General features: G+C 48.6%; 3 protein-coding genes across 3 annotated transcripts; all 3 read left to right on the forward strand.

Moving 5' to 3' along the window:
- Positions 1–978: 978 nt before the first annotated feature.
- LOC136511168 (jacalin-related lectin 3-like) lies at positions 979–15,437 on the forward strand. The gene is made up of 11 exons (XM_066505347.1): positions 979–1,573; positions 2,837–3,072; positions 3,163–3,303; positions 8,836–9,264; positions 9,499–9,594; positions 12,661–12,879; positions 13,149–13,607; positions 13,702–13,944; positions 14,028–14,378; positions 14,502–14,717; positions 14,833–15,437. Exons 1-11 carry the CDS (start codon positions 1,117–1,119, stop codon positions 15,127–15,129), a joined length of 3,144 nt encoding a protein of 1,047 aa, XP_066361444.1. The 5' UTR covers positions 979–1,116; the 3' UTR covers positions 15,130–15,437.
- A 3,000-nt stretch (positions 15,438–18,437) lies between these two features.
- On the forward strand, positions 18,438–20,487 carry LOC136513810 (thioredoxin H-type-like). Its single transcript, XM_066507787.1, has 3 exons — positions 18,438–18,666; positions 19,866–19,988; positions 20,081–20,487. Exons 1-3 carry the CDS (start codon positions 18,538–18,540, stop codon positions 20,213–20,215), a joined length of 387 nt encoding a protein of 128 aa, XP_066363884.1. The 5' UTR covers positions 18,438–18,537; the 3' UTR covers positions 20,216–20,487.
- Positions 20,488–20,608: 121 nt separating this feature from the next.
- Positions 20,609–23,383, forward strand: LOC136513809 (uncharacterized). Its single transcript, XM_066507786.1, has one exon. It carries the CDS (start codon positions 21,029–21,031, stop codon positions 23,270–23,272), a length of 2,244 nt encoding a protein of 747 aa, XP_066363883.1. The 5' UTR covers positions 20,609–21,028; the 3' UTR covers positions 23,273–23,383.
- The last annotated feature ends 2,591 nt before the right edge of the window (positions 23,384–25,974 follow it).

Genomic DNA, 25,974 nt, shown 5'->3' on the forward strand with positions numbered 1-25,974 from the left:
ACGTGTATAGTCCAATCGTATCGTACAGACGCTTTGCAGATGAATCTAGGCCTTTTAAGTAACAGTGAACAAATAAAGGCTTTTTAGACAATGAAAATGGACTTTTCAGTTATAAGGACATCAGCGATTTATCACTTCACTGACATAGTACTGGCATGCCGGTTTTTCGTCGATTCTGTGGCCGCCGGTTTCCTGTTCTAGATTTTCCGGAGTTTGGGTTAATCCCCGGAGATGATTTGTTGGGGATAAGTTCGTAGTTAGTTGAATTTCTCGTAAAATTTAGGAGCGAATCATGGAGTTTTGAGTCAGATTTCGTCGATTTTGTTGTCGCCCTTTTTCTGTTCTTGAAGGCATCAGCCTCCTGTTCTTCTGCTTGCACACAGGTTCGAACAACAGGGCCAGCGCAGTGCACCGCTCGTCCTTGGCTAGCAGCCCCGATCACTCACGTGCAGTAGGCAGGTAGCACCTGTTGTTCTTCGTTTTTTCCTGCTTGTTCGTCGTGGGAGGCCGAGCAACAGGAGCCGCGTGCTCCCAGCGCCAGATCCAGCGACCGGTCGCTTGCCCAGGTGCTCTGCTCAGCGGTGAGCAGCTCCACCGCTAAGCCCCTCTTTGTCTCCCACCGTCTCTCTCTCTCTGCCCGGCGGCGAGCAGCACCACCGCCCGCACTTCTCTCTCTGCTCGTCTGCTCACTTTTTCCAGTCGCGGACAAGGATAAAACGATCACGCCTGGTCAAAAAAGATGGGTCAGGAATTTATAAAGTTGGAAAAAACACAAAATAATAAAAAAATATGTTGGACTTATTTTATAGGAGCATTTCAGTGAAGGCCACAAAATTAATAGCTTTGGGCGAAGCCCACTCCCCTGGGCAAAATTCCGATTTTCTCCTGCGCCGGAGTCGGCCGTCGCTTTCTTGGTGGCTTGTTCATCGTTGCCTCCATCCAATCGGCCGCCTGCCTTCCTCTCCCAGCGCGCTCGTCTTGTCGTCGCCATACCTTATCCACACTTCTCCGCTCTCCGGCGTACGGCTCCGATCCGTACACGTACAATCCAAACCCTACTTAAAGCTCCGCCACGAGAGCAGGCGAAGGAGTGCCGTGGTGGGTGGAATCGCCAGAATGCCCTCCGTCCTCCACCTCCTCCTCCCGCTGCTGCTCGCCGCCTCGGCCGCGGCGGCTGGCGCCGGCGGGGACCCGCCGGCGTACGAGGCGCTGTTCGACGCGTGGTGCGCGGAGCACGGGAAGGCCTACGCGACGCCCGAGGAGCGCGCGGCGCGGCTGGCCGTGTTCGCGGACAACGCCGCCTTCGTCGCCGCGCATAACGCCCGCGCCAACGCCGCTGTCGGCGGCGGCGCACCCCCGTCCTACACGCTCGCGCTCAAGGCCTTCGCGGACCTGACGCACGAGGAGTTCCGCGCCGCGCGCCTAGGCCGCATCGCGGCGGCGGGGGCGACGCTCCGGAGCCCCGCCGCGCCCGTGTACCGGGGCCTCGACGGCGGTCTGGGCGCGGTGCCCGATGCGCTGGACTGGAGGGAGAGCGGGGCCGTCACCAAGGTCAAGGACCAAGGGAGCTGCGGTGAGCTTCCGTTACTCGATTCTGCTCTATGCTTTCGTTGAAATTAGCAAAACCCAACCCATGTGTTCCCCACATCAGATTCCAGTGTAGTGTTCAGATTGCTTGTTAAACGAAGCACACAGTAGTGAGTTAATCGCCCTGTTCGCTTGGGCTTTTGGCTTATAAACCGGTACTTTTTCAGCCAACGGACATTATTTTTCTCTCACACCAAATCAGCCGAAGGAGGAGTAGATTCGATTCGTAGAATTAAGCTTAACAAGTAAAAGGGAACCGAGGATGAGGAATCCAAGCCTATTTCAGACTTTTCGAATTCATCAGGTGCACCAAAACATGGAGGGTTGATCAATCGATAAGAATAGCTCACTTGCTTTTCTACGGTGGATTAAGTCACACCTCTGGTGTTTCTCATTCTGTCCAATTATGATTTTTCCAATGCTCAGGGCCTCAGTGGATGTGTCACAAGTCAACCTTAAATGTTTTGTTTACATGATCATTTGCAATTGTACCAACTAGAAGTTTGAAACTGTGTGGTCTCATTCATTTGAAGCTTTCTAGATCTTTCCAGGCTTTAGATCCAACACGAGTTTTGCTATGACAAAGTTAGCAAATGTCTACCGCCTGTACTTAGAGTTAAATTGAATCATTTGAATGATCTGGTGACATAGAGATGAAAAGTCACAAATGAAATCCTTCAAAAATAAGTTTCACAATCCATGTGAGATTCTTCATTGCGTTCAATGCGATGTCAGCAACATGTCTTGCTTCAGTTTACAATGTGTTGCACTGAAAAATTGCATACGGGGAAAGACTTTTAGCTTCTTACTGTTGGAATAGACGTACATGTCTTGGATATATTATGTAATGCACTTGGCCATTATGAAGTTCATAAGATTGTTGGAAATATCAGTGCTTATGATTCAAGCAATCCAGTGTCTGTTAGGGTGGCTACAGTAAAAATAGGGGGAAAACATACATCTTATGTAATACATACACGCAAGAGCCTTCTCAAAAATCTTGTTTTACAACATAGTAGAAGCAGTAGTAGGGCCACCTAGTAGGAATGATGGTTTGCACAAGTCTGATCTGCTTTGGCGTAGTCTGCCTTGAGTCCTTGACTTTTATCTAGTTTTATTTTCTCCTTCTGTTGAAGCCCGTTTTGATGATAATTCTCCTTTAAATGTTGGTGTTGATTTTTTGGTACGTATTTTCAATCATTGTATGTGCCACAAGTTAATGTGCCTTAATTTCTTTATTGCTGTTCAGGAGCTTGTTGGAGTTTTTCTGCTACAGGTGCTATGGAAGGAATAAACAAAATCAAGACAGGCTCTCTGGTCAGTCTTTCTGAACAGGAACTAATTGACTGTGACAGATCTTATAATAGTGGCTGTGGTGGTGGCCTCATGGATTATGCTTATAAGTTTGTGGTTAAAAATGGTGGAATTGACACAGAGGAGGACTACCCGTATCGTGAAGCAGATGGTACATGTAACAAGAACAAGGTAACATGGGGTTGCAGAAAAGTACCTTCACAAACTGTGTAGCGCCTTTTACCATGCCATGCTTATGTGATGTGTTTTCTTATATTACAGCTGAAAAAGCGAGTTGTGATAATTGATGGTTACTCTGATGTACCTTCCAACAAAGAAGATTTGTTACTCCAGGCTGTTGCCCAGCAACCAGTTAGTGTAGGAATATGTGGCAGCGCTAGAGCATTTCAGCTATACTCCCAGGTACAGTACTGTTTATTTTACTTCCCTTCTATATACATAATTAGTTTTTTTTTGAGGTCAACGGGGGGAGGCGTTCCCCACCTGATTTCATATATTGGCCCAAAACGGCCCGTTATGTTTTACAAGGCATTTTGTACATATAAGTGGCACAACCACAACAACAACAACAACAACAAAGCCTTTAAGTCCCAAACAAGTTGGGGTAGGCTAGAGTTGAAACCCAACAGAAGCAATCAAGGTTCAGGCACATGAATAGCTGTCTTCCAAGCACTCCTATCTAAGGCTAAGTCTTTGGGTATATTCCATCCTTTCAAGTCTCCTTTTATTGCCTCTACCCAAGTCAACTTCGGTCTTCCTCTGCCTCTCTTCACGTTACTATCCTGACTTAGGATTCCACTACGCACCGGTGCATCTGGAGGTCTCCGTTGCACATGTCCAAACCATCTCAACCGGTGTTGGACAAGCTTTTCTTCAATTGGCGCTACCCCTAATCTCTCACGTATATCATCGTTCCGAACTCGATCCCTTCTTGTATGACCGCAAATCCAACGCAACATACGCATTTCCGCGACACTTAGCTGTTGAATATGTCGTCTTTTCGTAGGCCAACATTCTGCACCATACAACATAGCAGGTCTAATCGCCGTCCTATAAAACTTGCCTTTTAGCTTCTGTGGTACCCTTTTGTCACATAGGACACCAGACGCTTGCCGCCACTTCATCCACCCTGCTTTGATTCTATGGCTAACATCTTCATCAATATCCCCGTCCCTCTGTAGCATTGATCCTAAATATCGAAAGGTATCCTTCCTAGGCACTACTTGACCTTCCAAACTAACATCTTCCTCCTCCCGAGTAGTAGTGCCGAAGTCACATCTCATATACTCAGTTTTAGTTCTACTAAGTCTAAAACCTTTGGACTCCAAAGTCTCCCGCCATAACTCCAGTTTCTGATTCACTCCTGTCCGGCTTTCATCAACTAGCACTACATCGTCCGCGAAAAGCATACACCAAGGGATGTCCCCTTGTATGTCCCTTGTGACCTCATCCATCACTAAAGCAAACAAATAAGGACTCAAAGCTGACCCTTGATGTAGTCCTATCCTAATCGGGAAGTCATCCGTGTCTCCATCACTTGTTCGAACTCTAGTCACAACATTGCTGTACATGTCCTTAATGAGCCCGACGTACTTCGTTGGGACTTTATGTTTGTCCAACGCCCACCACATAACATTCCTTGGTATTTTATCATAAGCCTTCTCCAAGTCAATAAAAACCATGTGTAGGTCCTTCTTCTTCTCCCTATACCGCTCCATAACTTGTCTTATTAAGAAAATGGCTTCCATGGTTGACCTTCCGGGCATGAAACCAAATTGGTTCATAGAGACCCGCGTTATTGCTCTCAAGCGATGCTCGATAACTCTCTCCCATAGCTTCATAGTATGGCTCATCAACTTAATTCCTCGGTAATTTGTACAACTTTGAATATCCCCTTTATTCTTGTAGATCGGTACCAATATACTTCTCCTCCACTCATCAGGCATCTTGTTCGATCGAAAAATATGGTTGAACAGCTTGGTTAACCATACTACAGCTATGTCCCCGAGGCATCTCCACACCTCGATTGGGATACCATCCGGTCCCATCGCCTTACCTCCTTTCATCCTTTTCAACGCCTCTCTGACCTCAGACTCTTGGATTCTCCGCACAAAGCGCCTATTGGTGTCATCAAAAGAGTCATCCAACTGAAAGGTTGTGTCCATATTCTCACCATTGAACAATTTGTCAAAATACTCTTGCCATCGATGTCGGATCTCATCCTCCTTTACCAAGAGATGCTCCCTTTCATCCTTAATGCACTTAACTTGGTTGAAGTCCCGTGTCTTTCTCTCACGAACCCTAGCCATCCTATAAATGTCCTTCTCTCCTTCCTTCGTACTCAAATGTTGGTAAAGATCCTCGTACGCTCTACCCTTTGCCACACTTACAGCTCGCTTTGCAGTCTTCTTTGCCACCTTATACTTCTCTATGTTGTCCACACTCCTGTCATGGTACAAGCGTCTATAGCATTCTTTCTTCTCCTTAATAGCCCTTTGGACTTCCTCGTTCCACCACCAAGTATCTTTAGCCTCACGTCCCCTTCCTTTGGTTACTCCACACACCTCTGAGGCTACCTTCCGAATGTTGGTTGCCATCTTGTCCCACATATTGTTTATGTCGTCTTCTTCCTTCCAAGAGCCCCCTTTGATAACCCTTTCCCTAAATACCTCTGACGTCTCCCCTTTCAGTTTCCACCACTTTGTTCTTTCAATCTTAACTTGTTTATCCCTACGGGCACGCATCTGAAAACGAAAATCTGCCACCAAAAGCTTATGTTGAGAAACAACACACTCCCCTGGTATCACCTTGCAATCCAAGCATGCTCGTTTGTCCTTTCTTCTTGCGAGGACAAAGTCAATCTGACTACAGTGTTGTCCGCTACTGAAGGTCACTAGATGAGATTCTCTCTTTCTAAAGAAAGTGTTGGCTATCATCAAGGTCAAAAGCTACCGCGAAGTCTAGAGCTTCCTCCCCCTCCTGATTCCTACTACCATACCCAAAACCTCCATGAACTGCCTCGAAACCTGCGCTTGTAGTACCTACATGCCCATTAAGATCTCCTCCTATAAAAAGCTTCTCACTACTAGGTATAGCTCTAACTAGGCCATCTAAGTCTTCCCAGAACTGTCTCTTAGCACTCTCATCGAGGCCTACTTGGGGGGCATACGCACTAATTACGTTCAAGACCATATCACCAACGACAAGCTTGACTAAGATAATCCTATCTCCTTGCCTTCTCACTCCCACCACACCATTCTTGAGGCTCTTATCAATCAAAACTCCTACTCCATTTCTATTCGCGACTGTCCCTGTATACCAAAGCTGAAACCTGTATTGTCCACCTCCTTCGCCTTCTGACCCTTCCATTTAGTCTCTTGAACGCATAATATATTTACACGCCTCCTAGTCGCAGTATCAACTAATTCTCTTAACTTACCTGTAAGTGACCCTACATTCCAACTACCTAAACGGATCCTAGTTGGTTCGACTAGCTTCCTTACCCTTCGCACCCGTCGACTCTGATGCGAAGACCCTTGCTCATTTTTCACTACACCCGGGCGCCGATGTAGCGCGCCACTAAGGAAGCGACGACCCGATCCTTGGTTACTTGACACCATGCCCAGATCACGACACGGCGCGTCACGGGGGTGACGACCCGGCCCTTGCCCATTTAACACCATACCCGGGTTCCGATATGGCGCGTCGCTAAGAGGGTTACGCCCCAACGATTTTCTTTCGGGTTTCATCTCCATTTAAGTGGCTAAGTTTTTACATTGGCTCGTCACGCCTAACACAACCCTCCTCCTTTACCAGGGCTTGGGACCTGCTATGCTGTGACACCAAAGGCGCCCCACCATAGGCGAGAGAGAAGACTACATCACGGCACAAGAACTCTTCGACGATGCCTCCAGGGAGGTGAATGACGCGTAGATGTAATCATCGTCCGCCGAGCAAAAGCTTAGCAGGGCTTTCGCCCGAGTCTTGTGCCGAGGAGAAACCGCAATGGCCTGGCTGACCATGAAGAGGAGGCAGCAGGAGGTTCTTCAGCGATGCCATCAAGAAGGAAGACGTGCTCGAAGGCGATCTCATCGCTGGCCCAGCCAAGAGCTGAGCAGAGCTTTCGCCTAGAAACCTCGCCGTCGCGCTGTGGAGCCGGCACTCTCTGCCCTCCCTGACAAGAGGCACAGGGGGAGGGCAGCCGTGGACACGCAGCCCCGCTGCCGGCACGCCCGTGGCCAAACCGCGCGCACCGTGCATGTACGTGAAGAACATTGCACCGCTGCCGAGAGGACAACGGCGGCTCCACCGAATCCGAGCACGAGCCATCGGATCTAGCGAAGAGGACGCCCAAGGCAACGCAGCCCCGCCGCCAGCAAGCTCACGGCCAAACCGCACACCTAGGGCCCTGCACACGCACATGAAGAAGAGACACCACAGAGCAGCTCCAGAAGTACCCGTGCAGGGGCTCCGCCGCTCGGGAGCACCGCAACGGGGAGTTCACGCCAGGGGGGTCTTGCACCAGCACGTATCCGCGTCAGGTCGCTGAGCGCTGCACTGGGGCTTCTCGCCGACCAGGGGTGGTGGGCCACCGTCGAGGCGCCATTGGGGCCGGACTCACCCGCGATGATGGGAGGCGTGCACTGGCAGTGCCAGCCGCCGCCACACGTCGTGGAGGCGTGTGGACTCGCCCGCGACGATGGGAGGCACGCACTGGCAGTGCCGGTCGCCGCCACACGTCGCGGAGCCGTTCGGACTCGCCCGCGATGATGGGAGGCGCGCACCGGCAGTGCCAGTCGCCTCCATACGCCGCGGAGCCGTTCGGACTCGCCCGCGACGATGGGAGGCGTGCACCGGCAGTGCCGGCCACCGCCACACGTCGTGGAGCCATTCGGACTCGCCACGCCGATGGGAGGCACTCACCGGCAGTGCCAGCCGCCGTCACATGTCGCGGAGCCATTCGGACTCGCCCGCGACGATAGGAGGCGTGCACCAGCACGTCGCCGCGCTGAAACTTGACGCCCCCGTGCTGATCTGCCCACGACAACACGCGGACAGGAGACGCAGCATCAAATTACCGTGTCGACGCGGAGAAGCTGGCCGCCACAGCCCCCAGTCAGCAGCCTGGCTGCCATTCGCCACCATGCGCCGTCCACGTCGCCGCGCCTCGCCGTCATTCGCTGCCCTGAACGGCAGCTTTTCCCGACGTGGCCATGGTGCGGGCAGCCACCGGAAGGACTGGAGCCACTGCATCAGGCCCCCGCACCACAGTCGCAGCAAGCAGTGGCCGCCCGCCAGCGCCGGCGAGCCGCAACCGCATGCGCCAGCACCACCCGGCTGTGGGCCACAGCCACGACGCTGCCGCGACCTTATGCACCAGCTGTCCACGCGGATCCGGTGACGGTGGCGGCAGATCCGGGACCTGGGGGCCGAATCCGACCCGCCGGCCGCCCACGCACGTCGGAGATGAGGAAGGAGACACGGAGGGTGTCGGTGAAGCCGAAGACGAGCCAGAGATCGAGCAGAGCACAGATCCGCGATGGAGGAGTACGGATCCAGTCGTCTCCTATGCGCATCTGAAGCTAGCCCGCGCAGCCGCGCCACCGCCAGCCAACGAAGCCTGCAGCCATGGAGGAGCGAGGGGGGGGGGGGGGAAGAGTAGAGGAAGTGGGAGCTGGGCCCTGCCGCCGCCTTCATTGCCTCCGCGCGGGCACCCGCCGGCGAGCTCTGGCAGCAACAGGGGATGGGATGGGGAGGGAAGGGCCGGCGGTGGTGTGGTCGGGATCGCCGCCCTAGTCGCCCACGGAAGGGACGACGCGGGGGCCACAAGTGGAGCGTTTTTTCACCTTCACATAATTAGTTTCATCTGTACTAACATGTGTTACAGAACAGTAACCGTTTATTTTACTTCCCTTCTGATTTTTTCTTATGCAGGGTATCTTTGATGGTCCATGTCCAACATCTCTTGATCATGCTGTGTTGATTGTGGGTTATGGTTCTGAAGGTGGCAAGGATTACTGGATTGTGAAAAACTCTTGGGGTGAAAGTTGGGGAATGAAGGGCTATATGCATATGCATCGAAACACTGGTGATTCCAAGGGTGTCTGTGGTATAAACATGATGGCATCATTTCCTACCAAATCAAGCCCCAATCCTCCTTCACCAGGCCCAGGTCCAACCAAATGCAGTCTGCTTACATACTGTCCTGAAGGATCCACCTGTTGTTGCTCGTGGCGTGTCTTGGGCTTTTGCCTTTCCTGGAGCTGTTGCGAACTGGACAATGCAGTTTGCTGCAAGGATAACAAATACTGCTGCCCTCATGATTATCCTGTTTGCGATACAGATCGCGGGCTGTGTCTCAAGGTTTGTTCGCTTGACATGTGTGTAATCTGTTTGAACTTTAGCCATTATTTGTTAGGGCACTGGCCTGCATCAAAGTTTATTAGTGTTTGTTCTAATCTTTTCTGAATTAATTTTCGTCTTTATTTGATTATTACCTTTCCTTTTTCAGTTATGAACTTTTCCATGTATGGTCGTTTAAAACATTTCAGTAACTGACATCTTAACTGAATACTTTGATTTATTGTATTGTATCAGGCCAGCGGCAACTCTTCTGCTATAGAAGGAATTAGGAGGAAACAGACTTTCTCTAAAGCTCCCTCTTGGACTGGCTTGGTGGAATTGATGGACCAATGAGCATATATAATCAGATATGGATGGAAGGTAAGATTAAGTCAACTTGATTTCGCTAATGCTGTTATATTTGACGTCCATTCCTTATATTACAACCCACCCATGCTGACCGCTGTTTGTCTCCAACAAATAACAGATTCAAGCAAGTTCTCGTGCGATCGGTAGGTCGGCTAGTGGCCTTGTTCAGGTGCCCTGCCACTTTCCTGTATGTTCTTTCTCTGCTACCCGCCGCATTGCACCGAGATGCCTGGATTTGCTCTGTATTATTCGGCCTGTTCGCTGGTTGGTTTCTAGGCTGGTTTGGGCTGGTTTGTTGTGAGAGGAAAACACTGTTGGTTGGCTGGTTTGGACTGGTTGAAACCAACAAGCGAACATGGTGATTGAACCCTACTCTGGTGTAAAGTTTCATGATTGTACATGTATGAGCTTATGAATTAGAGAGGCCCTGCACGGATGATTTACCGCTGTTGAGGGCTATCGAGGGCCAGGCCGCATAATAATAATAAAGAAAGAGTAGTTTGTCTAATGTTTTGAGGCTAATGATGCGTCATGCATCTAGTGCTGGCCCAGTGTGTTATGTCAGCCTGTTTCGTTTGGCTGCGGCTTGTCGTAAACGATCGTAAATTTTTAGTCGGAACAGTATTTTTCTCTCACACAAACCAGTCAGCAGTATTTCTTCACGAACCAGCAACGATATGAATCGGCCAACCGAACAGGCTGAGCAGTGCCGTTTTTAAGCTAAGCCGAAGAGGGCGACGAGAAGGGCCTGGTGGCTCCGTCGACGAGCCCATCGACCCTCTGGAGATCTTCACCGTTTTGCTCCACCTGCCGGCGACTGCTCCCTACGAGGCTACGAGATCGCCGACCATCTGCAGACCGTCCACGTGATGTGCATGTGCGCCAACCGGCACTCCGGCAGTAGTTCATCGTCCTCTCCACCGGCCCGGCGGCCCCAAAGCTATTTGGTGTACCTGGTGTACGACACGAAAGCCGAGGCCCCCTGTCGCAGATGAAAAATTAAATAAAGACTAATGTTTACCTACAGTAGTATGTTTCATTTTTTTTTGAAAGGTTGGTACTATGTTTCATCTGGTATGGCTCCAAATGGAAAGTAAGTATTTTTAGAGAATCACTTCATGTAATAAAAACTGTTTGGCAAATAGATTCTCAGCGTGTCTAGCTGTGATTCAGTGGTGTCAACGATTTGTGGTTCTCCTCTCTTTTTCTGAAATGCGTTCTTCTGCTCCACGTCGGTAGAAAATGTGCCCGCGCCGGAGCGGCGGAGCCGACGCCGTGAAGCCGTCGCATTCGCCGTGGAGAAATAGATTCCGATCCTCGATACACCGGTGATGGCGCCATATGCTACGAACCCGCCCCCAGCCGCAAACGTGATAGGCCGACGGTGATGGGTGGTGGGCTGGTGGCTGTCTGTTGAGCGTCAGGCGAAGCGACCCTCCCCGATTCGGTCACGTCGGCCGTCGCGTCCGACGCTTCGCTTCCGCCTTCGGACGAGCGGCGCGCGCGCGCGCTGGCAGCGTGTGGATGAGGTTCGCTCTCCCCACGATTCCCCAACGCCAACGCGCAGGCGTTGCTCTCCAGTTCATAAAGGTGAGGTATGGCGGAAAACGAGATCCCCACCAAATTCGTTTTTAGCGTGGGAGGCGCGCGGGGCCACGACGGCATCGAACTCGTCGGCGCTTCGAAAGCTCAAGCATGCCAAGAGCACATTGGCAGATTGATTGGGTAACCTTTTCTATTGTTTTTTTTAAAAAAAATTGCTGACTTCCTGTTCAGATTGATGAAATTGCCATGCTGCAGAACTAAGGTTCAGGAAATCAATTTCCATTTTGTCAGTGTGTCCACTGCTTGAAACGGAGTCAAGACTATCCCGGAGAAGTGCAAGCAAGCAACCCCTTCTCGAAGATGGAATCAAGAACCCACCAAGTTACATTTGCTAGGTGAGTGCCACCAGACCACCTCCGCCCACAACAGGCAGAATAACGAGTGAAAGAAAAAAGCATTATATTGCAGGATTCATATCATAAGAAATGTGGCTTCTTTAATTTCCCATCGCTAGTTTGCAGGGAATCATGCAAAGGTCGGTGTGGCCTGGGATTGCAGATCAGTAAAAGGCGAATATGAGGGGCTGGAAACAGACTGATAATCGCGTCGTGGAAACTGTGTGCGTGAATTGGCTCCAGTAGGTCAGAGAATCTAGTTCCCTTGTTTGCTTTCAGGTCTCCTCAACCGTTAGCGCTGCCGCCTGCTTGCGAGTTGTGACTAGTGGCTGGTTTGGCCCTGGCATCCTTTGCTTTAGTCATCCTATAAATTGGCAGGGGCATGCTTCTTCTTGTCTTATTAAACTCACAACACGGTAGCAGGGGGTAGTAGAAGGCATAGGCTCAGTTCTCTGACTCTCAAAGTGTTTGAGTCTATTTTGCGCAACGAAAAATGGTACTTTCTTTTGTTTGTTTGTAAGCTTGTATGTGCGCGTGCACACACATATTTCTGTGTTTGTTTTCCAAAACATATGGTGTGTCGATAATGGTCTAACGAACTTCTAAGTATGCATAGAACCTTCAAAAATAAAAAAAAGGCAGACCCAGTGTCGGAAGCTCCCACATGAGTGGGGTCTGGGGAAGGGAAAAACCGAGGCAAGCCTTCCCCCGCAAAATCTGCGGAGAGGCCGCTTCGAACCCGCGACCTGGTGACTCAGTAAGACAACTCTCACCACTGCACCAAGCCTGCCCTTCGTATAATTGTGCAGAATAGTTGGGATCACATCACGTGACAAACCATTTGGAGTTTTCATTTGCCAGTTTTGGAAATTGGACACTTTTGGACCCTTTCTTGGAAATCTTAGAATCTGGAACAGGACTTGCATTCAATGATGTTTTTTCATTCCATGAAAAACTTGCCAACTGAATGTGATAACAGCACTTCGATTTTGCTGGATATGAATTTAAATCAAAGTTTAAAACACAATGGTTTATATGTCATATAGTTTTTAGAATTCTAGTTCTGTTACCATGTTCTAACAAAAAATTTGTGATCTATGTCTACTAGAGCATCAAAAGCATTAACGGGAAGAGTCCCATAGTGGTTGGACCTTGGGGAGGGACAGGAGGATACCCTTGGGATGACGGTGTGTACTCAACAATACGCCAGATCGTGGTCGGCCATGGTGCAGCTATCGACTCAATAAGGATTGAGTATGATCTGAAAGGAAGGTCAGCTTGGTCAGAGACGCATGGAGGTACTGATGGAGGCTCTGAAACAGATAAGGTATACTTCACTAAATCATCCCTGAAACATCTGTATTTTTTCTATTTTGATATGAAATGACCCTATTTGGATGCTGATGAACTTCAAAGACAATTTTTCATTTTGTTAATCTGGTTTACTCAAGCTGCACCGAGTTTGCACTCGACAAGCCTAATTTGATCTCTATTCTAATCGAGACAAGTGGTTCTGTGTTGATCAAGAAGTTCAGTATTTCAAATCAGTTTTCACGCCTGTTTGACAAAATTGTTCATGCTTTGTGTAATCTGCAGGTGAAGCTAGATTTTCCAGATGAAGTCCTTGTGTCTGTAAGTGGACATTACGGATCTGTTTGCGGGACACCGGTCATCATAAGATCATTGACATTTCAGAGCAACAGTTCGACGTATGGACCTTTCGGCACCGAAGATGGGACACCTTTCTCACTTCCAGTGAGCAGCGGCAAGATCATTGGATTTCATGGGCGGTCTGGGTCATATCTCAACTCAATAGGTTTCTACCTGAAGCAAGTGCATTTTCCAAATCCAATGAATTCTCCACCTTCACCTATGAGCCTCCCAAGCTCACAAAGTAGAAACGGCTATGGACTCACTCGTGGTGATACTGGACCTGACATGGTTCTCGCTGTGCGAGATAGAGGTGACAGCTATGCTGTTTATGCTAACAATCAGCCCAAGCAGCAGTATACAAACCCATCACCGGACTACAATGATGGAGCACTCTGGAACAAGGTGTGACAAACTAGCCTACCACATGCATCCTGTTCTCTTGTTATCAAATAATTGTACAAACTTTAAATTCTGAAGTCTGAACTTTGCCTTGCAGATGGTTTCTTTCCCCAGTTACTATGGAGATACAGGAGCTGCAGCCGCGAGCAGCCCTCAGACTTATGGTCCCTGGGGTGGAAGTGGTGGAACCATATTTGATGACGGTGTATACACTGGTGTGTGGCAGATCAATTTGACACGCGCAGTGGGAATTTCTTCTATTAAGGTTCTGTATGATCGAAATGGACAGGCAGTATGGGGTAACAAGCATGGATTCAGTGGAGGTGTTATACCTGACAAGGTAATGTAACTGTCGTATCAGTTTTGTTGTTGAACAGTAACGTTTATCAGGTTTGGATGATCTGACAACTTTTGTCTTGGCAGATAATATTCGATTTCCCCTCAGAGGTGTTGACTCATATAACCGGGTTCTATGATTCAGCAATAATCATGGGCCCAACCGTGGTCAGATCTCTAACGTTTCACACGAACAAGCGGACATATGGACCATACGGGGATGAGTATGGCACATACTTCTCCACAAGTTTTACCAATGGAAGGATAGTAGGATTTCATGGCAGGGAGGGGTGGTACATCGATGGCATTGGAGTTCATGTTCATGAAGGCAAGTTGACATCACAGCGATTTGTTAGCAGACCGAATGCCGCGACTAGCCCATCAGTACATTACAACATGCTTGCTCAAGCGCAGAGCTATACATATACAGACAATGAGGTAACTAAAATTCTTAAGTCTGAAACTCTGAATCCGGTTCGGAAATGTGGAGCCATCACCAGCATTTCTGCAGGGGAGATAGCTGAAACAGACAGTGATCGATGAATTCTAATCATTTTGCAGGTTGCTTATGGCATGGTGAAAGAACCGGTTCCGATGGGACCAGGACCATGGGGTGGGGAGGGAGGCCGGGCGTGGGACGACGGCGTTTACACTGGCGTGAAGCAAATCTACATCATGAGAGGAGCATTCATCGGGTCGATACAGATCGAGTATGACAGGAGTGGCCACTCCATCTGGTCTTCGAGGCATGGGAACAGCGGCCACATAACGCACAGGGTGAGTGCCGAATCAAGTTTCTCTCATGTTCATCCATCCCCTTGCCGGGATATGCCATGAGCCCTGCATAAATCTTCAGCATCGTGACATCGTTTTCCCCTGAACGCATGTGCAGGTCAAGCTGGACTTCCCACTCGAGGTGCTGACGTGCGTGTACGGCTACTACAACACGAACAGGGAGGACGGCCCCCGTGTCCTGAGGTCACTGACGTTCATCACCAACCGCGGCAAGTACGGCCCGTTTGGCGACGAGTTCGGCGCCTACTTCTCGTCGGCGACGACGGAGGGGAAGGTGGTGGGGTTCCACGGCCGGAGCGGGCAACACCTGGACGCCATCGGCGTGCACATGCAGCACTGGCTCGGGGACAGGAGGCCTGCCCCCAAGTACGTGCTGTCCAAATACCTGTTCTGATTTCTGATCACCGGGCTGGTCGGTCTACACGTAGTAGCTTCAGCTCTGTACGAGAGGGATGTATCTACAGCCTGTTCGGGGGGCTGTATCGTATCGTGGATTATTTACTGCTGGCTGGTTTGGTGTGAGAGAAAAACACTGTTCTTGGCTGGAAATTTACGATCGTTTACAAGCAAGCGCACAGGCTGCTAATTTGGGCTGGCCGATTTAATTACTTGTAGCTTCAGCATTTGTTGGTCTTCATTCCCTGTATTCGGGGCATACTCCTATGTATCGATCGAATTAAAGAGATGCAGTTGTTCCAAGTAGATCCTCTCTGTTGAATTTCAATACATCCTTTGTCAGTTCTAATGCCCAATATTCGAATGTGCTGCTGCTTGATATTCGAATGTGCTGCTGCTTGTTATGAACGCAGGGGCAGGGTGCTCTGAGTTCTTTTTTCAAAAAAGAAAAGTAGGTTCCCTATGTTTTATTCTAAGAATAAAATACACTTTGCGTATTTGAGGCGCGGCCGTCATTCTTATGTTGAATTCTTTCTTTTAGGGCGCATTTTGCAGATCTCCAGCTCTCAAGTGGAGCAGCATTGGTTGCCTCCGGATAGCTTCTCAATAAAAAAATTCGGTAAAATAGCATGTCAACGCCCCGCACACCCCCCCCCCCCCCCCCCCCCCCCTCTTCTTCTTTTTATTTATCCTCTTTTCTTCTTTTATTTTTTCCTCCTCTCCTGTTTGACTATTTCTCCTTTCGTCCCTCTTCTCTCTCTTTCATATCAACTTGGCCCTCCTTGCCTCCGCCCCCACCTTGCTCGTCCTGTGCCTCGATTGCCCGTGCCCCGATCGCCTTGCTTGTTGTCCACCCTGCTCCTTGCCTAGACAGAGGGATGTTTTGGGGAGGCCAGCACGCATATACAGAGGAGCCAGACGAAGCTACAGGCTGATAAGTCTGGTTTGTGCTGATTTGTTGTGAGAGAAAAACACGGTTGACTGACTGATAAGCTCTGACTGAAACCAACAAGCAAACATGCTGGTACATGGTAGAGCAGAAGAGAGACACTCATAGAGACGCATGTTTGGTCCGTGGAACATGGAATTGCTATAGGAGCGCTATTGATGGGGCCTTAATAACATCATATATGAGTTCTCTTAACTTTATTCTTGGTGGAAAATTGATTCGGATGCTTTTGCTTCTCTATGTTCACTTCAATCTTCAAGCCTGATTGTTTTTGCTTTTATTTGGCTTCTGCTGGCCAAAAGCCAGAAGTTCAAACAAACAATGCAGTTGTTGAGATTACTTTTGAAAATCTAAAAAGCTGGCTTCCGAGAAAATGAACTTAAAATTGAAAGGCACGTTGATAGCAGCTTTAGAAGCTAAAGATTCATTACAAAATCCAATAGCAGAATTAAGAAAAGCCAGCTTAAGCCAAAATTCTAAAAGACACAACTCAAACAAATAGGCACTCAGTCACTTGTGGATTTGGAATTTTTAGTATTGCGAGGTTCACTTTAGCCTGAGTTAACCTAGTCAAATTTAATCCTATAACGATATTTTTTTAGACGGAGTGAGTAAAGATTAGTAGCAGCTAGTACGAAAAAGAAATGCCAACGGTCATGGGGCACAGCCGCATAGGCAAGCGTGGCTGCGTGGGGCAGTCTGCACGATCATCAAAGACGACGAACACAAATGACAAACAGAGTCTGCGATGCCCGTACAGCCAGTGTGCGGTGTGCCACTGTGGCACTGTCTGATAGCAGGAGATCCAAAGGATGCCGCTTGGCCTGCCTGAGCACGTGCATCCTGCCGTTCGTTCCTGACGACCAGACCGTTAGGTACTCCAGTCCCGTGCGGCCGTGCCCCCGTTATATAAAAAAAAGGCATAAAAAATGTGTTTCACAGTTTTAAAAAATATAGATGAATAGATAATGCAAGGATCTACATTCATGCAAAATTTGAAGATGAATTTTTACAGAAGAAACAAAAAAGAGAAAATTAGCATGCAGTTGATGCGAGTTGGATCCAGGTAAGTGGTAAACAGTGCACCCGACCTAGTTACATTTTTTTTTGCGGGGAGACCTAATTACATCTTGATTTTCTTTATTATTCTCCTTGTACAAATTTTTGTTCATTCTAAATTTTTGCACGAACACGGATGCTTGCATCACCTTTCCAAACATAATTTTAGTTGAATTTTTCAAGCACTTTATATAAAGTCTACATAAACCCTTCAACTATTTAGTGTGTACTACTTCACCTCCAACTATGAAATCGGATTTTCTACCATCTGAATTTTTCAAAACCGGTCAAATAACCCCCGAGTGATCTTGGATAGTGGGTTTGCTACCGTAACAGTGGTTTTGCCTTTTTCTTTTTATTTATTTTTGCTAAATCTTTAAAAAACATAGTAAACCATAGAAAAATCATAAAATAGAAAATCCAATTTTGTTGGACTCCACATGAGTAGATCTATACAATGAACGTATAATATGGTATGTTTTAGTAGAGTTTTTGTTGTAGCTTTAGATCTATGCTTTTTATAATTAATTAGAATAATTTATAGCTGTAGCTTCTGTGGTTTAATTGTGGTCAAATTTTTACGGTGAGCTAATTATTGTATGCTTGATCTGTAGTAAAAATTGCATACCCATTGATCATGTATAACTTAGTTATAAATTTATTTAGGTTTATGCTTGTTAAATCTTTCAAGCATACAATAATTAGTCCACCATTAAAAATTTCACCATAGGACCATAGAAGCTACAGTTATGAATTATTTCATTTAATTACAGAAAATCATAGATCTAAAGCTATAGATAAAACTTTATACTAAAGAATATCATATTATATATTCACTGTGTATATCTACTCACACATTTTATTATTTTTCTGTGATTTACTATGATTTTTCAAAGATTTAGCGAAAATAAATAAAAAAGAAAAAGACAAAACTACCGTCACGATAGCAAAACCTCGTCCAAAACCGCTTGAGATTATTTGACCAGTTTTAAAAAATTCAGGGTAGAAAATCTAGTTTTATAGTTTATGGTGAAGTAATCCGACCTATATACAGCCTGTTCGGTAGACCGTAAACGATCATGAATTATTTACTGTTGACTGATTTGGTATGAAAAAAAAATATTATTCTAATTTATAATCTACCATCGAGGAAGCGAACAACTTATAGTCAGGGGTAGACCTTTTTTTTTTATTGGAGCACGAGAGCGTCTAGCGTTATGTTCCGAGACTGCCGCTGGGCGCAAGGGCATATTCGTAATGTGGTCCCACGGGATAAATATCTTGCGGAGCGCGTCCCGAAAAGGAGAGAGAAAGACAGAAGAACAACCCTTCCGTGTCTGCGTCCAGTGTGTCCGCTCCTCAACTCCTCAAGCGGTAGCGTGCGCGCGGGAGACGGAGATGGCGACTTCGGAGGCGGCGGCGGCGGCGGCGACACCGGTGGCGCCGGCAGAGGGGTCGGTGATCGCGATCCACAGCCTGGACGAGTGGAGCATCCAGATCGAGGAGGCCAACAGCGCCAAGAAGCTGGTTTGTTTCTCTGCCTTTGTATTTCGCCTGGCTGCAAGGAATCTGGCTAAATCAGTCCATGCCTATGCTCACTTAGAATCTGCTGGATGGATGGTGTGTTTGACTAGGTTGTCTTGGTCTGTGCCGATTTGTAGAATTTCGAACCGTTTGGTATGATTATTAGTGTATTATACCTGGTATATACGTTTGTTTTCGCCTACTTGTGGGCTTGAGGCTGAATCTGTCCTTATTCAAGTCGGATTGGGATTTGTTAGTTTGCATGATTTGGGAAGCGTGTTGGATCTGTTTTCCCCTTTTGTTGGTGCGTTAGGGGATATTTATAGAAGAAGGGTTTATGTTTATCCCGAGAAAATCTAAACTTTTTAATCGAAATCTCGTGTTCCCATTTTTGAATTTCATACTTCCGGTAGGTGAAATATGATGACAACTGATATACTAGGAGTTTAGCAGCAGAGTTGAAAAATGTAACATCCTTTGTGGAATTCGGCCCTCTTGTTTGAAGTTAGCATAATAAAAAGTGTGTAGCTCTGCATTGAAGGTTGATCCCAGTTTCAGCCTACTCATTCGTTCTTTGCAAGTAAAATACTTTTAGTATTATGGTTGATTTGCCGATGGCATATCTCCTTTTACAATTGCTGCAGTTTTATTATGTGTAGTGTGTCTATCCCAACATCCTTGGGACCGAAAGTCTTTGTTGTGTTGCTCCAGAAGTTCAGATTGGTATTCTTACAATTTTCTAATCTGCAGAGACAATTCAACTAGAATTCTCTAGAACAATTCAACTCTTGTTGTCTATTTTGTATACTCTTGTTGTCTATGTTCAGATTGTATACTCTTGTTGTCTATGTATACTCAATCTTAACTTCTAATATCATCCCTTGTTTTTGTAATGCCGAAATACTGTTCTAGTTGAATTGTCTTTGTATACTCATAAGATTGCGTGCAAACCATGATATCACATTTTCACTGCAATTACACATATCAGATGATTCATAGCATGTTATTCACTAGACCCCTAAACCATGATATTGTTTGTGAAATGGTGCGGCGTTGAGTTGAGAATTTGGTTGTTTTGAAAATTTTGATGTGACAAAATCATCACAATTTATAATGTAAGATCAGATGGTTTATTTTTCAACACACTTCATATGCTTCTGCTCAACGCGTGCTTATTTATATACTTTTCCTTGTAATAATAGGTGGTGATTGACTTCACTGCCACATGGTGTCCACCATGCCGCATGATAGCTCCAGTTTTTGCTGAACTGGCCAAGAAGCACTCAAGTGTTGTTTTCCTGAAAGTTGATGTTGATGAAATCAAGGTTGTTGAACTTTCTAACACTCTTTTCAGATTCTCATAATACAGTATACTTGTTAATTGCATCGTTTGTTATGATATCTATTTTCTAAGCAGACCATTGCTGAGCAATTCAATGTTGAGGCCATGCCAACATTCCTGTTCATGAAGGAGGGCGACGTCAAGGACAGGGTTGTCGGCGCAGCAAAGGAAGAGCTAGCAAAGAAGCTTCAACTGCAGATGGGCCAGTAGACCAGTAATGCTGTAATGAAGTAGTATTCGCCTAAATAAGAAGACAGCCTCAACTCTGAGAGAACTAGTGCCTCTGTGATGGTACTTCGTATGTAGTATTAATTCCTATCGTACTATGTTGTTTAGTTTCTGGATACTGGTAGCATAATGCCCTGCTTGATCCAGCTTGTGCTTTTCATACCATGTTTCCTCTTTCAGCTGGGGTGCTATAATGGTGAATCAGAGTCAATATCTTGGAAATTGCTTAACTATTAGTCTAGTTTTTGTTTTTTTATGGTATTTGCCTAGCAGCCACTCAAGTTCTTGTTTAGCCACAATGCGTGGGTTCTTTCGGACCGTCTTCTCATGCCAGTATGCTTCTTCTCCCTGAGCACTCAAGTTTCCAGCTTTACGATCATGGTCTGGTTTTGAGAACTGATATCTTCATGTTCATCTCCAAACCAATGTTGAATGGGATATATTCTTTTCTTCATCTGGTGCCATCTCATCGGTCCAAACTCGTGCTCTTGCAGAGAAGCAGAAAAGGCAATTTACCAGCCGCTGAGGATATTGTAACTATTTTGATATCTGACAGGTTTAAGAGAGAAGAAAGGATTTTGATATCTGACAGGTTTCAGAGAGAAGAAAGGTTTCTTGAAACTTTGGGGGAGATTCTTATCTTGCAAGAAATGCCACCGCCACGAGACATGACTCATAAAAGAAGCCACCTCGGCATCTTGTAAATGGACAACAATTCCAATTCCATTCATTGCCGTTTCTTGCTGTTTTTTCCTTCAATTCTCTTTCAGTTTCATCTTCTCCCTTCATGGATAAATGCGTTGGCTTTCCATGATCTGCTCCTGCCACCTCAAGAGCCCCCGCTGGTCAGGTCAGTGGATCCAGTCAGGCGAGCCCACGATGGAGGTGAGCCGGGCAGCCATACGCGGCATCCGGGAGAGCCTCAGCACGGTGCAGGGCAGCCTGCTGCGCCTGGAGGTGGTGGTGCTCCTGAGCGCGCTCATCCTCGCCGCCCTGGTGCTCTACGGCTCCGCGAACCGCCGGAGCAGCGACAAGCTGCTCCGCGGCGCCATGTGGATGGCCTACTCCATGTCCTACGTGGTTGTCTCCTACGCCGTGGGGATCATCCAGGACGGGCCCTTCCGCGGCGAGACGTTCGTGCTCTGGGCGGCCGCGCTGCTGCTCATCCAGGCGAGCGCGTACTCGGCGCCCGTGCACAGCCGCCGCGACGTGGACCAGCGCAAGAAGCTGCTGCTGCAGCACGTCCTCCAGACGTGCCTCGTGCTCTGGCTCATCATCAACGCCACCGGCCGCAACGCCAGCTACCGGGCCGCCATCTGGGCGTTCTGGGCGCTCAATGTGCTCAAGACGGCGGCCAAGATCGCCGAGATGATCGAGGCCAGCCGCCCCGACCTGTCCGTCAGGGTGGTCGCCGAGTACATGGCCGAGTACGTCGCCGACAGCGACCAGCAGCCTGCTGCTAACCCCGTCACCATGCAAGGGTACAAGTACATCTTCCACGGCGAGGAGGTGATGGAGCCGGTCATCCACACCGGCGGCCTCCGCGTCCGTGAAAACATGCTCTCCCAGAGCGCCGCCAAATCGGTCGTCACGATCGACCAAGTTTACCAGTGGTTCGATCAGCAGCCGGACAGCGATGTCGAGAAGGACAGGGCCAGGGACTTCTGCCTCGCGTTCGCCCTGTTCAAGCTGCTGAAGCGCCGGTTCTACGGGTACGTTCCGGCGGAGGCCGGCTCGGAGAAGGCGCGCAGCCTCGTCCTGAACGGGCTCATCCACATGGGCACCACCGGCCCTGACGCCGCGTTCCGGGTCGTCGAGGCGGAGCTCGCCTTCCTCTACGACTTCTTCTACACCAGGAACATCGTGCTGGTGGGGGCCAAGACGTACATCTGCATCGCCGTCGCCGTGGCAGGACTGACCATGTGGACGGCGTTCTTCGGCACGCTCGGCCCCGGCTACCATCGCCTCCACATCGGCGTGCGCGACCTCGACCGCTCCGTCACCATGCTCGTCGTCGTGATCACCGCGGGGCTCGAGGTGTTCCAGGCGGTGGCCGGCTTCTCCTCCAACTGGAGGTACGTCAAGACCGTGTACCGCTGCGTGCGCGACGACCGGCCATGGTCAGGGCGGCGGCTGGGCCACCACCTGTGGTGGAAGCAGAGCATCACGCCGCCGGAGACCAGGTACTGGGAAGACAAGGTCGGCCAGTACGTGCTCCTGAAGCGGTTCAACCACCAGCCGTGCAACCTGCTCTCGTGGCTGACGCTCTACCTGGTGGAGCCGCGGCGGCAGGGCCAGAAGCGGGGCCGGAGGAAGCCGCTGCAGCCCGAGGTGAAGCGCGCCGTGCTCCTCTGGCTCAAGCAGAGCCATTGCCAGCTCAGCAATGGCGTCGTGACCCTGCGAAAGCACCATCTGCTGCCGCGTCTGGCATGGGCGTGCAGGCTTCCCAAGGTCACCGATCAGATCCTAGCGTGGCACGTGGTGACCACGAGCTGCGACTGGTCTTACAGTTTCAGTCCAGCTGGGCGCGCCGCAGTCGGTGACGAGCACCACCGGCTCGTCGCGAAGAAGCTGTCCAACTACTGCGCCTACCTGGTGGCCTTCGTGCCGGAGATGCTGCCGGACCCCAGCTACAACGCCGAGCAGATCTTCGACACGGCGGTGCAGCAGGCGCGGGACCACCTCGATGGCTGCAGGACGCAGAGCAGCATAGTCGCCAGGCTAGAGGAGATAGAGGCCGCAGAGCGGCCGTACGTGCAGGAAAGTGGCACGTACGATAGAGCCGCCGGCGCCACCGTCATTGAGAGGGCGGCGGTGCTCTGGGGGCAGCTCAGGGCGGCCTTTGGCGGCGACGACGCGCGGCGGTGGGAAATGCTTGCCGAGTTCTGGACGGAGCTCGTGTTGTTCCTCGCGCCGTCGGACAACGTGGACATCCACGCCGAGATGCTCGGCGCCGGGGGCGAGTTCATGACGCAGCTGTGGGCGCTGCTGTCTCACGCCGGCGTCCTGGAGCGACCGCCGATCATGCAGAGGCAATGATGGAGTTATTATTAATAGGTTGGTTGACATTGACTGGAAAACCCGAAAAAAAATAGGAAAATCTGTCTTGCATCAAGTGCAGGGGTGGATCCAGAACGGGGCTGCGCCCCGGGCTGAGCTGCTGATTCACGTTTAAAATAGTCTGATTTTGCTTTCTAGGCCTCCTTTTGTCTAATTAAGATCATAGTTTTTTAGGCTAAACACCACATATGTTAAAGGAGCTACATGGACTTGCCCCGGGCTGCAGACCGGGCAGCCCGGGCCCTGGATCCACCCCTGATCAAGTGCGAGCAAGAATGTTTATGCATGTTATTGTTTTTTCCCGATCGAAACAGGTGAGCTGCGGATTATATATTAAAAAAAAGATAAACTTAGATCGAGTAAAATAATAGAGGTAGCAACATGACTCCAATAATAAAAACAACAAGAACTAACAGTATTAAATGGTTGCAATTCCAATTTTTGAAGGTAGTGGGAACCGTCTTGCCTGGCACTATGATAAAAAGGGGCTCTTGAGTGTTAGAAGCGCCTGTAGAGTCTGTAGAGATGACTTGCTTAGAAGGGCTATTTGGGGTGAAGCACAGGGCAGCAGCAGGAACCAACCCGATCCAATATGGGGCAAGATTTGGGACCTAAACTGTCCAAGCAAGATCAAGCACTTCATATGGCGATTTTCATATAATAGCCACTCCTACGATGCAACCTAGTTCGATGGGGTTTCAAAATAGATATTCAGTTTGTTCGCTGGTTGATTTCTGGACTCATAAATCTAACTGATGCTGGTTTGTTGTGAGAGGAAAATACTGTATCATGACTAATAAGCCCTGGCTAAAATCACCGAACGAACAGGCTGGTGCTGGATTGACTGTCCCATATGTGGAAGGGAAGAGAAAGATGGGGCTCATTTATTTTTTAAATGCAAGTTGGCTAGAACCGTGGGGTAGTTGCTTTCATTTGAAGGGGATAGGGTGGTGCTAGCTGCTCTAAATGCATACAGCACTCTGTTCGTTTGTTGGTTTCAATCAGGGCTTATCATTCAGTCACGAACAGGCTGCATATCTTGAAAACGAAGGAAGTGAATAAACTATTGATGGTGATACTGCTATGGTTTTTATGGACAAAAAGAAATACTATTCGCGAAGAAGGAAAGCGGAGAAGTGCTGACACCCTGGCTCGTTCGATCAGGCTGTACGCAGCCGAGAATTCTAAAACACAAGGGGAAGAAAAGCTGAGAGTTCAAAGACCAATGGAGTACTGGAGTAGGCCACCAGTGGGGATGCTGAAGATGAACTGTGACGCTTCCTTCACGGCTGAATCCAATACAGGCAGCTGGGGATTCATCATACGCGACAATGATGGTGATGTGGTGCTCACAGGCCGAGGGAGAATCAATCATTTGCTCAGCGCTTTTCACGCGGAAGTCATTGTAGGGCTACAGAGTGTCCAAGCTGCGCTGAACTTGAGCATCAGTAGATTAATCCTGGAAACTGATTCCCTTTTGCTCCAGCAAGAGATGACTTCGGTGATGCCCTGTGCAAGACCGGAGGGAGGGTTGGTGAATGAATCCAAGTCTTTAGTTGCTTCAAATTTTTATGCTTTTGTGTGTGTGTTCAAGAGAAGAGAATGTAATAGGCCTGCCCATGTATTGGCAGAGTTGGGTTTCGAGTGTGTTGAGGAACAAGAGCTGATCACTAGCTCTATCCCAAACAATGTAAATGTTCTTGTAGGTGCCAATCGTTTGGTAGATGAGTAATGGATATCCTAGTTTCAAAAAAAAGGCCCAACAGTAAAAATTCACCACCAAAACACATTATTGCCCCCCTTCATCGCGAAAGAAGACACAAGTCACATCACCCCGCAATCAACCCAACACTATCACTAGATGACAAAACTACCAATTCACATATTGTCGTCGCAACTTGTGGCACTGTTAAAGGCGATGTTCCACACCGAGCAAGCCATTGCCATGCAAGGAAAATCGCTACGAGTTGTGCAGCAGCCACATGATTGTTTCTATTTGCGACGTCTGACGATATTGTCCTGCACGGAACTAACCACTGCCATGCAAGGATACCCAATATAGCCCGCTGCAAGCCGTGAAGCCGACACACAGACAACTGCCTATGGTCGCTGACCGTATAGCTCCAATCAACCTAGCCACTTTGCCAAAAAAAACAACACGTCAAAAGCGGATGCTTCCAATAGCCAATCTGAAGGTCTCTACACAAACCAAAGCAACAGTGCACTTCTATTGGCCACCTTGTGCTGCACCAACCTCTAGCCAACTTTATGTTGTAAAAAAACCTCTAGCCAACTTTGCTGCCACCTCTAGCGCATGGTGCCACTCTACCGTCGCCAACAACTGCCATACAAAAAGCTCCCCAATCCTATGCAGATGTTGTTGTCAAAGACTATCTCCTACCTTCGTCGACGTGTATTCTCTCAGGTCGGTTGCTATAGCCTCAACACTCACCGAACTCACCAATGCATTGTAAACACCACCGTGCACTGCACCCCGCACAAGACCAACTAGATTGTCATTGCCAGCCTCCATGCACAGCCTCGCCTACGGCTACCAACTCACTCCATCCATGAACGTCGAGGAAACCAAATTGTTGCATGTCCATTCACCACGAGCCACATGAAAAAGTCTAGACTTGCTTGGATACTAGCTTTTTCATACATGTCCCATGCCCTAAACT

Source organism: Miscanthus floridulus, chromosome 16 (genome assembly GCF_019320115.1).
Source record: "Miscanthus floridulus cultivar M001 chromosome 16, ASM1932011v1, whole genome shotgun sequence".
Taxonomy (NCBI): Eukaryota; Viridiplantae; Streptophyta; class Magnoliopsida; order Poales; family Poaceae; genus Miscanthus; species Miscanthus floridulus.

Coding starts and splice junctions, on each gene's coding strand:
- LOC136511168 (XM_066505347.1), top strand. CDS start 1,117: ATGCCCTCCGTCCTCCACCTCCTCCTCCCGCTGCTGCTCGCCGCCTCG. Junction 3,304..8,835: donor CATTTCAGCTATACTCCCAG/GTACAGTACTGT, acceptor TTTCTTATGCAG/GGTATCTTTGATGGTCCATG. Junction 14,718..14,832: donor GCGGCCACATAACGCACAGG/GTGAGTGCCGAA, acceptor ACGCATGTGCAG/GTCAAGCTGGACTTCCCACT.
- LOC136513810 (XM_066507787.1), top strand. CDS start 18,538: ATGGCGACTTCGGAGGCGGCGGCGGCGGCGGCGACACCGGTGGCGCCG. Junction 18,667..19,865: donor CCAACAGCGCCAAGAAGCTG/GTTTGTTTCTCT, acceptor TTGTAATAATAG/GTGGTGATTGACTTCACTGC. Junction 19,989..20,080: donor TTGATGTTGATGAAATCAAG/GTTGTTGAACTT, acceptor TTTTCTAAGCAG/ACCATTGCTGAGCAATTCAA.
- LOC136513809 (XM_066507786.1), top strand. CDS start 21,029: ATGCGTTGGCTTTCCATGATCTGCTCCTGCCACCTCAAGAGCCCCCGC.